Raw genomic sequence first — 12,082 nt, forward strand, 5'->3', positions numbered from 1 at the left:
AAAAAAAAAAAAAGACAAATAGATTAAAATGGACCCAATATATGTTATTTTTGTTGTCTCAATTTATGTGACACAAATAAAATTTGGAGAGTCATCCAAATTTTCATATTTTTTTTAAAAATGTTTTAACTTATTAATTATTGTGATTAATGGTGTTAAATTGTCCAATAATATAAATTTTAAAGGTACGACCATAAAAGAAGAACGTACAACACTATCTAAACACATGTAACACTTGTCATGTGCTAAGTAGTACATATTCCCACTTATTATATATAGTAAAAATAATACATATTACTACTTTTGTCTCATTTTATGTGACATTGATAGATTAATTTTAAGAATCAGTCAATTTCATTTTTTGTGTTTTTTTAATAAATATTTTAAGTTGTCAACTATCACGATTTATTATATTTTATACATAATTTGTAACGAATTTCAAGAATGAATGAAATTTTTTTATATGTATTTATTTTTGAAATATTTTATGTTGTCAATTATCATGATTTATAGTATTTTTACGATAGATTCACTTGAAGAATCAGTGGAATTTTTTGTATTTTTTTCAAAACATATTTTATGTTGTCAATTATCATGATTTATAGTATTTATACGCAGTTTTTAAATAATAAAAACACAAAAAAAAGACAAATAAATTAAAATGGACCCAATAAATGTTATTTTTGTTGTCTCAATTTATGTGACACAAATAAAATTTGGAGAGTCATCCAAATTTTCATATTTTTTTTAAAAATGTTTTAACTTATTAATTATTGTGATTAATGGTGTTAAATTGTCCAATAATATAAATTTTAAAGGTACAACCATAAAAGAAGAATGTACAACACTATCTAAGCACTTGGGGTCGTTCCTTTGCTCTTAAAGTCGAAAAGTGCAGAATAAAACGTTTTTGGGGTTTATTTCCGACTTAAGTCGCGTCTGTCCCGCTATGGTGGCCCAAGTCCCGCCACAACGGCTCCACGCTGGCGGGAAAATCCCACCTCAGCGGCTTGCACGGAAACAATGAGCAATTTTAAGAGTTTTAAAACCCCCTTTTCACAACACACCTTCATCCCACAACTCTCACAAAATACCCGTTCGCGCTAAGACCATATTCGGGAGTTCTACTAGCCCGAATTCAATTCCGTAAAGTCATACGGATTCCTTAACGTCTTAGCTATCTACTCATAAGATCAAATTCACAATTGGACCTTTCATTTGCTACCAGATTTCCCTAGACCTCATTGATTTCGATTTCGTCCAAATTTGGACTAGGCTAGAAAATCTCAAGTTACTACGAAAAGATTTTCTGGCCCCAATTCTTTCCCCTAATTTGGGTTTTTGATTTTTAGAAATACTATATTATTCCTATTCCATATTAATTTTGTATAATTTGATAGTTTAAAGTTCAATTTCGATATTAATATATAATAGATAATTATGTCTTTGATTTTTAAAAGAACACCTTAACTATATCATACTACTAACTTAAATGGTTAAACATATAAAAATGTTCAAAAGAAAATATAAATAATTTTCTTATTAATTAATTACAAAATTAATAAAATGCATATACCAAAATCATAATACCGTATTTCTTGTATTAAAAACTTTTATTTCAAATATGGTAATTTGATATCTATCTACCCTGAAGAATAATATATAATATACGGAAAAGGGTCAAAATTGTCCCCGAACTATATGAAATAGATCATTTATACCCTTCGTTACATTTTGGGATAAAAAATGCCCCTGTTGTTATCCCTAGAGACCACAAATACCCTCAAGAGTTAACACCCCAAATTTTTGTTGATGTGGCAAGCCACGAGGGACTAATCCTTCCACCTAAGCGTTGCCAACTAGGATTCACTACAAAAGAACTAGACCTTTAGCGGCAACAACAGTCGCCACAAAAGCCCAGAAAATCGTCACTAAAAGTTTTTAACATTAAATTCTAATTTTGTGTTTTTTTATTCATTGTTTTTAAAAAATCAAATATGATATCGATTAAGTAGGAGTTTGAAGACACTATATGTTTTATTTTTATGTCATATGTAAATGTATAAAATGTACAATGATGCATTATATATATAGTAGGAGATTTGAATAGAGATGTAATTTTTATTATTTTTCGTAATAATATTGGATGTTTTAAATATGGATATTGCAAGTTATTTATTTTAGAAAATTAGGTCGCAATTAAAAATTAATTATCATATTTTTTTGTTGAAAAATAGGTTTTACTAGCGAATGGTTGTTGGAGCCTTAGTCGCCACTAAAAATCACTCATAACCTTTAGTGACAATATTTTGGGATTTTGTGGCGACTTTGTCGTCACTAAAAGTCAAGTTTTTTTGTAGTGAATCTTAGTTGGCAATGCTTAGGTGGAGGGATTAGTCCCATGTGGCTTGCCACGTCACTAAAAAATTGGGGTGTTAACTCTTGAGGGTATTTGTGGTCTCCTAGGATAACTGCGGGGGTATTTTTGATCCCAAAATGTAATGGAGGATATAAGTGGTCTATTTCGCATAGTTCAGAGGCAATTTTGACCCTTTTCCGTATAATATATCACAATACTAGCTGCATCTCCAATTAATTAAGTAAATAAGTAAATCATGGAGTTTATAAAATAAATTAAGTACTATTTTCTACATCTCAATAATTAATAATTTAAAAGATAAGAAAATAAATGAAATATGATTAAAGAATAAATTATTTGACGCTTCAAATTTAAACATCATTATTAAATTGAAAAGAAAATAATAATACCGTCTTGATATAGTCCAATCTGTTTTTTTTTCTCCCAATCACAACACTCACTTTCGTTACAAAATTTATAATAGACGATAAAATTTAGAGGTAGTTATTACCTTTATATTTTTGGTGAGAGAATTCTAAGCCTATCATTGGCGACATGTCCTAATAATTATTAGATAATTTACTGAAATATCACTCCAAAATTATTAGATAATTAAATGGAGTATATCACTCCAAAATAAAAACATTGGTGCAAATGACATCAACAAATTAAATTGGATAAGGCTACACTTGATAGATGAGTATGAACATTATTATTCATTACGTAACGAACCTTGAACTTTTCAATAGGTTTTAATAGAAATTATACTATAGCTATTTTTCTAAGTTTGGAGGTTTCCGTTATTAGCTCGTAAAAATAAGTACAACTAACGAAGCCTAAGAATGGAGGAAAGATGCATATCTAATATGGCAAGGGAGAAAACCCTGTGATTTCCCAAATAATATTTGTGCCAAATAAAATTAAATCATGAATCACAGAGATTATGTTATATATGATAGCCAATTTAGAATTAATACAAATGTAATGAGCATTCTGCTTTTACAAAATTACAAATAGAAATGTATGAATTGAACTTTCAACATATAAAAGAAAAACACACAATAGCTAACAGCTTCCTTCGTCATTTTTCTCCTTGTTATCAGCATACTTTTGAAGATTTTCACCATGCAATTTGCCATACCTAAACTCATCAAATATTTCAACTCCCATATTTATGTAAAAATCATATGATTTCTTGTTCCAAACTGCTACAATTCCCTCTACTGATACGAACCCATTGTTGGCAGCAATAGATGCAACTGTTCCAAACAACAAACTCCCCATTCCCAACTTTCTATAACTCTCTCTGAAGTAAAGACTCTCAAAATAGAATCCTGGCTTGTCATAGAAGCATGAATAATTAGCGTAAAAGAAAGCATATCCTGCAATGTAAGCATCACTCTTATCATCATATTTGGACCTGAACTCCTCAACTTGTCCTTCAACGACAGGGAATTTAAGGTCGAAAGTTGTAAGGACAGGCTTGAACCCTTCGTTTGTGGGTTCGTTAAAAGGGGTTGGAGAGACTTCGAGTAGAAGCACGGATGGCCCGTAGAAAAGTGGAAGAGGGTTTTCTTTAAAGAGCAAGTTAGCTAAGGAGGACTCAGTAGCTTTGTATAAATGAGTATAGTTATGATATTCATGGATTTGGTAAAACAATTGGTATATATGAGACAGATCAGATTTCGTAGCAAGACGAACTCGTGTGTATATCTTTCCAGTGATGGTAACGTTGTTGTTTTCCGATGATGAGTTGGTGGTAATTATTGCTTCAGATGGAGCAGGAGCCATGGGAAAGTGTTTAGTTAAATTTGAGGTTTTAGATAAAAGAAATGTTGAAAGGTTTAGTAATGTGGAAATACTTCAGTATCATAATGGTTATTTATAGTGGAGAATTTGGCCCTTTTTAAAATTCATTAATTGGGTAGTGGAGATGGCTTTTCCAACAATAAAAAAAAGGTTGGTGGACGTCAACTCTGGCGTGCGTTCTAAAGGATCGAGTCATTGATGCAATGGTTTGGCCTTTGGTCCCAATTTTGCTTTTCTTTTTTGTACCCAAAAAAAAATGTAGGATGATAATTTTTGAGTTATATATTAAAATTTGTCCACCAATTTTATGTAGTTGATAGTAATTAACTATTTATGTGTCAATTTATATGACACATTTTACTTTTTATTTAGACCAAGAACAATGACTCATTGCAAAATTTAATAATGCTATCAACATTTTATTCATGTTGGATTTCACTTGTTTGGTAAAAGAAATCAATAATGGTGTACTCTTTTAAAGATAACTAGTATACGTACCTACGCATTGCGCGTATATTTTAAAATTTAGAAATAGTAACTAATACAAATTATTATTGAGTAACAAAAGTACATGTATAATCATATAATATTATATTTTATTTAATATTATATATACAATTAATGCTAACAAAAATTTTACCCTAATATATGTGCAATGATGATACCTTCTTCAAAAACACTAATAAACATTATTCTAACAACTTCTCCTTCTTCTGGTATAATGAAAACTAAAAGCATATACGGTGTTTGTTGAATTAATATTTGTACTAATTAATTTAATTTTAAATTTATAGATCAATCTAAAATCTAGTATTAAAAATATTGACTCTACTTTTAGCTAAAATCTAAATGTAACTTACAAAGTATGTTGCAATCTCTTTAGCATAATCATCTCTCGTTCAATCCTACAAAATAAAACGATTTTCATTTAATTAAACAATTGCATAAAATAAGGATGTATAAAATAATGAATTTTGGTGATCAATTTAAAAATATTACTATAAGTAAATTAATATATACCACATAAAAATAAGTTATCAAATTAATATATCACATACAAATAATTATTTTTAGTGCAAAGAAAAAGTTGAAAGAAAAAACAGATCATCTTCTATTCTTTTAATTTACTATAAATCTTTTCTTTTATCTTATGGATTTTTAGATTTGTTTAGATTTTTTAAATATGTTTTTATTCTTTAGCAAATATGTATGTCTTCAACATAGTATAAAACTTTAATCTAATTTTATATAAATAATTAATATATTATTTTAATATTAATTAGATAAAGTTAATAAATTAAGTAACATCAACATGCTACCATCACGGAAAAAGAATGTTGTTGAGATTAATAAGGTTAGTTTCAAATCATCATCTCTTCAAAGAAAAGGAAAATAAAATTGTTTTTTTAAAATAATTAAAAAATTATGACAGGTTGTTTTTTAATTATAAATTACAGATTTGTGCTTTTTGATAAAAAAAATTTTGAAATACTAATGCAACCATATGCACTATAATTCCCCATAAAAATAGTATTTATTATTAAAAATAAAATTAATCTTAAAAGATTTTTCATTTAAAATAAAATGTTTATAAAAACTAAATTTTACAAAATTATATTTTACCAAAAAAAAACGCATGCATTTAACTGCAGTTAATTATTTTAAAATTAGTGGATCAGTTTTAGATGAGTTAGTGGGATCAGTTTTAAATTTATATAAATATTTTTATCTTTTTAATTTTGAGTTATGTAAAGGGGAGTAGTGAATTTCTAAAATATAAGTAAATTGATTAAGAATTTTTTACTTCCAATTTAAAATTCCATAATTCAAATAATTTTAATTTATAAACTAAAATTTAACAAAAAAATAATATAATAAAAATTGTTAATTATAATTTAACAAAAAACTAATACAATAAAAACAAAATAGAAACAAAACAAAGAGTTAGCAGAAACTCCTATTTAAAAACTCATTTTTCCTATATTTCCTCTCATGTTCATACTTTACTAACGATTAAATTTTTTTAAATAAATTGATTTCAAAATTTAAAAAATAGTATGACCAAAACATAAAAAATAAAAATTGAATGATAAGCATTATCCGTAACACACAATAATCTTATGAATTACCGAATTGTAATATTCAATTAGAATACTACCACAGGTAATATGACTTTTTTTTTTATACAGTTAATATGACTATTTTCTATTCTTTTTATTTTTATTTTAACCAAAAAAAAATTTATTATTATTATTTTTTTTTTTAAAAGAAGTGAAAATCACGGTGGTGTGAGAATTCTAATTAATCATTTCAAAAAACACATGCATTTAAGTTTTTATTTTTTAATTATAATTAAACAGTTGAAAATGTTTACATCTTAATTCAAATTTAAAATAGCTATATCAACTCTAAACTAATAAACTATACCTAATTTGTTTATTTATAAATTCATTCTCAACTTAGAATCCAAATTTTATTTTTATTTTTAAGTTTAAAATGGGAAAACAATTGCATTTTTGTTTTTTTTTAAAAAAAAAAACTTTTATTTTTTAGAACACAAATCTTTCGAAGATTTGCCCTACAAATGTCAATATTTTGTTGATTATTTGGTAGTAATATTTTTGGTTAGAAGTTATATATATATATATATATATATTTATTTATATATATTGAAAAACAATTAACGATAATTTAAAATTTAAGTAGATGTAAACAAATGAATTTTAGAAATGTGATTTTATCTCAAGACATATTTTGTGCGTGTGTAACTTTCTTTTGAAACTGAAAAAGTTGTGTTAATTTTAATTGTAAAAGGATTTATATGTAAGTATTTCTTGATTATTTAAAATTCAATTTTATTCTATAATTATTAAAATCATGCATTTAATTTTATTTTATCCTCTATTTATGTATATGTTTCAATAAAATTTTAAATTCATAAGCATTTCTAAATTAATTTTCATCATACGTAGGAAAATTAAAACAATATTTAGCAGGTCCCATTATAATAAATTGTTATTTATATGTTGAATTTCCGGTTGAACTTGATTTTAGGAATGAATTTAAAATTTTAATTTTTAAAATTTAACATGTTACTATTTAATTAAATTTAAAATAAGTCATATGTGACCCCTTAAAGTTGTCTGCATAATTCACTTAAACACCTCAATTGAGGCTAGTGCCTATTGAACACTTTTATCTATTTAAACGTTGTTCCTATTAGACACTTTTCGGTAATCAACAAAAAATGTAAAGTGAGTGTGACACACTCTCGATGACATGACAAAGTGCTTAATGAAAAGACGACATGTGGCAAGTGGTCCCCAAAAATTATAGAAAATGATTTTTAAACTTTAAAAAATAAAATTTAATTCAAATACATTTCAATCTTTTTCACTTATATATAAAAATATTGAAAATAATAACACATACTACCCAGCCCCATGCTATCCCACCCCACGCTACCCCACTCCCTTTCTTCTTCATCTTCTTCCCTAATCCCTGTAACACTTCTTTTCTAAACCACAATAAAACTCAATATCTTATCAAATTATTTACCTATTCAGTTTTTTTAAAAAAAAAATCATACCTAATACGTGAGAGAAATATATAGAGAGAGTCACATACAAGAGTGATGAAGAAACGGAGTTTGTTGACGGATAATCATTTCAAAATCGATTGCTAAAGAGAAATCAAGAGGACTCAAATTAATTTTATCGAATTCTTTGATATTATTTTTTATTAAGTTAAATGAGTTCACATTTTAATTTTGAGTGGTGATGCTTGTTTGAAGATGGCCGGAAATGGAGCTATCGGCTAAATTTTTTACTCCAATGTCCAAAAATCTTCTTTCTTCTTTCGTTTTTGAAGATCCTAGTTGAGGTGAAGAAGACGATTGAAAGCGGGAGTGGGGGACTTTTTCTTTTTGCAATTAAAAAAATTATTGGTTTACAAAATATTCAAAAAAAAAAACCGTTTAAGTCATTTACGATGACAAGAATCAATGGAAGAACAAAAACTGAAATTTTCTTGAAAAAATAAATTAAAAAAATATGATTTTAGAAATTTTCACGCGCCAAAGGAAAGTGAAAAACACTTTTTCTGCCATATCAATATTTTGTGTTTAATAGGTATACATTTTGAACAATTTAAATGTTCAATAGGCACTAGCCCTAGTTGAGATGTCTAAGTGAAATATACGGACAACTTTAAGGATTGTAAATGACTTAAGCCTAAAATCACTTATATATCAATTCAGAAGGATGTATCATTTATTGAGAATTTGGCAAGTAAGTAATAATGTCACTCAGCTTAAAGAATACTTGGAAAATGGCAACAGACATAAATTATTGAAATAAGCAATTTTTAACTTTTTTTATAACAAATCTTAGTATGCCTAAATTAATCAATAAGTACAAATAAAAAAATAGGCTACACGTAAGTATGCATGATAATTTTGGTTTCATGTTTCATTATATAGCTATCGATCAAATGGTTATAAATTATAAGTGTGCATTTTCTCCCTCGTATGAGGACTTTTTTTTCTTTCTCTTTTTCTTCTTCTTAATGTGTTATGAGTTAATCAAAGTGAAGTGTAGCAAGCATGTTTGGATATCATTGTTACATTAAGATTTTAAAAATTATCAAGTTATTTGCAATTATAATAAGATAGACACTTTAATATGATAATAAAAAAAATCGTAACTTAAACTAATAATTAATTTATCTTTAATAAATTAAGTGATAATTTACGCTAAGAAATTCTTCAATGCAATTACTTATGTACGCTATAGTTATGTTTAAAGTGATTTTTTAAAACTCTAATTCTAAGATACGAAAGAGTTTTTCATTCTGGAATTGTGGCTTCAATATATGCAATGATAATACTAAAATATTACAAAAAAAAATCATGTATAATGTTGTCAATTCATTCAAAAGTTGATCAACATTTTCATATATTCGTAATACATACACTATTTAAGATTAAGTCGCAACACCTTCACTTCAATCTTATGTTGAATCTGGATCACATTTAGTTTTAATTAATACCATACCATTCATTCTCTTATTTCCTTCCTTTAGTTGTATTGTTTAACAAGTGGACATTACTTGACTTACAACTTTTGATCTCCTTTATAATAGAATGGTATCAGAGCCAGCCACCTTGTTTATGGTAGAATATTTTCTTCATTCAATTAATTTTGATTATAGAAACCGTGCAAAGAGATAAACTCATTGAAAAAAGAGAATAATTTGATTTGTTACTTTAAAGCCATGAAACATAATCAAAATTTTTCACGATGATTCTCTTTCAAAAATAAAATCACATAAAAAAAGAATGTAAATACTGTGTTTTGTATTTATAGAGAGAGAAAACAAAGAACAAAAAAGTTAAAACTCTAAAGTTATAATCAGTTTTGAATTCAAAAACCTCAATTGTTTAAGATAAAGTCAAAATAAAAAAAATGCACCCAAGTTAGTTTTATTTTTATAAGAGACCACGTTGCTTTTTCTTTTTATTTTCCTTTTAAATTGAATTTTCCCCTATTTTTCTTCATATGAAACTTTAAAATGTGATTAGAAAAAACTGTAAAGAAAAATAAAATTCATGATTTGTCCGATGTAATATAGTTATATTGATCTTGATTAATGTTTTAAATAGTTAATTTTCTTAAAACAATTATCTTATGTTAATCAATTACCTATACTTTAGGAACCATTACCTATAGATTCCGTACTTATTAAACTATTCAGTTTTATTTTTATTTTTATTTTTAAATTCAAATTAAAAAACAGTGACTAATTTTTAATTTTAGGAAAAAAAAAACATGGAATTATTTAGTTGGTTACTCTTTTTTATTTTTTCTTTTGGGTTAATATTAGATACATATTTAAAATTATTTTTAAAATTTTAAAATTGTTCGAAATTTTGTGTGCAATGTTGAAACTGTAATTATTAGTGAAGAAATGGGACAATTTAGTTAGTTTTCTTCTTTCTTTCTCACTTTTTTTTTTTCAAATTAGTTGAATTTCAAATGTAGGCATTTCAAATTCTTCTTAAATAAAAAAATAATAAAAAAATTAGAAAATCCTTATATAATTTAGTAGTTTCTGACATGTGTCTTTTTATTTTATTTTTTAAAAATTCAGATTAATAACATTTAGTTAATTGATTTTTTAAAAACGGAAAGCTAAAGAATAATTGTATATAGATAGAAACGTTATTTTTAAAAATATTTTATTTATTTTTTGTTTCACTTAAATACAGATTTACAGTTTCTTCATGTTAAATTTTAAAATTGTTTTAAAACCGTATCTCATTTAATTGTAAAAACTGCTTTTAAAGTATTTTTTTAAAAAATAAAATAAAATTTACTATTTAAACAAATTACATATTATATATAATTAATTTAGATGATTTAAAAATCTGATTTTTGTGGTGATGACATGTGTCACTTTTTCTTCTCCTATTATATATAGATAGATTTTGAAACATTTTAAAGTTTTCCCTTTATTCCATATACTAAGTGTTCAATCAAATTACCTTATATAAATTGAGACGAAAGAAATATTCCTTAATAATAATAAAAAAGAAATTGGATGGAACAACCCCGGTTTATATATAGTATTGTTGGAGTATAAAATTTTGACAAGTAAAACTTCAAAAATAATTTACTCAATTCAAATTTCACAGTTTACGCACGCATATTGAAAATTTAATAAAATATTAAATTTGAGAAACAATTCATAGCATTCAGACGTTTACAGTTTAATTTCATAATTAATTCATGAATTTTCAGCAAAGAAGAAATATAGAGAAGAACCAAGTGGGTGCATAGGACCATGCAAAATATCATAAAAATGTTATTTTTCAACTTCTTATCGTACAACTGTTAACAACTACGAAGGAACTGAAAATTCTTCAAAAATTAAATGTTGAAAATTTCAGCAATATTGATAATAATCATATGGATTACATGAATGTGGCTTAAAATTAAAGTCAAATGAAATCCGTCGACATTGACCAAGATATATGAAAACTCAATAAGGACGATTTATTATAAGAATCCATATATATTCACACTAAGAAAGAACATGTTTTCAGAGAAAAAATATTTTCGTCTTAAATAAACTTTATCATGAATTTTCCGAGAAATAAGTGTTTCTGTAAATGGAAACTAAGCCAATCACGCAAATTTGTTGAATGGTTTATGACAACGACAATCCTAGTAGGAGTGCATGTCTATGATACGACTCAATCAGTTGTTTTTTTAAAAAAAATAAAAAATAAAAAATTCATATTGTATTAATATTTTGATTATTTTATTATGTATGATAAAAATTAAATTTAGTGAAATTATCTCATCATATCAATTTTCTTTTGTATCAATGTGGTTTCATTAATTTTTAACATTTTTTTTATTAAAATATTATAAAAGAATCACGAGTAAACGTTTGAACATGATATTATGTATATAATATACTTCCGTAGGATTTTAGAAAAAACTCTCTAGATTTTTTTTTCTGTTTAAAAGATAGTGATGCATCCCACAAGAGGAAATATATGTCTAACATCTTATTAATTTAAGACGTGATGCACTTTTTGACTTGTATTTGATTTCATCCTGGCCCAAAGTGAAAACTTTAATATAATGTATCATTGGAATATCTTATAGTATTATTCCTCTTGCTGATATATGTATTTTGTTATGTCGTAATATATATAAGGTAGGGGTCATGCCTAACCTTTTAATTTGATTTAAAAAGAAGAAAAACTAGACAATATGGGAAGAGTCTCTCCTTTGACTTGTAAAAGAAAATGATTGGGAAGGGTTTCTCCTTCATTACCAAATCTAATGCAAACTTTAATAGTGGTTGTTACCACAACAAAAGAGTAAATTACATAAGATGTTT

The 12,082-nt window shown here is 25.8% G+C and overlaps 1 protein-coding gene and 1 long non-coding RNA gene across 2 annotated transcripts in view; one reads left to right on the forward strand and one right to left on the reverse strand.

Annotated features, from left to right (window-relative positions):
* Positions 1-4,089, forward strand: part of LOC125842214 (uncharacterized) — a 58,964-nt gene extending 54,875 nt beyond the window's left edge. The window contains exon 2 of the long non-coding RNA XR_007443879.1: positions 3,874-4,089. This is a non-coding gene — a long non-coding RNA (uncharacterized LOC125842214). The remainder of the gene's footprint in view (positions 1-3,873) is intronic.
* LOC125842203 (tyramine N-feruloyltransferase 4/11-like) overlaps positions 3,280-12,082 on the reverse strand; it is a 58,525-nt gene continuing 49,722 nt past the window's right edge. The window contains exon 2 of the mRNA XM_049521446.1: positions 3,280-4,091. Coding sequence (XP_049377403.1) covers positions 3,425-4,091 — 667 coding nt within the window. The 3' untranslated portion in view covers positions 3,280-3,424. The remainder of the gene's footprint in view (positions 4,092-12,082) is intronic.

This window comes from Solanum stenotomum, chromosome 10 (assembly GCF_019186545.1).
Source record: "Solanum stenotomum isolate F172 chromosome 10, ASM1918654v1, whole genome shotgun sequence".
Lineage (NCBI taxonomy): Eukaryota > Viridiplantae > Streptophyta > Magnoliopsida > Solanales > Solanaceae > Solanum > Solanum stenotomum.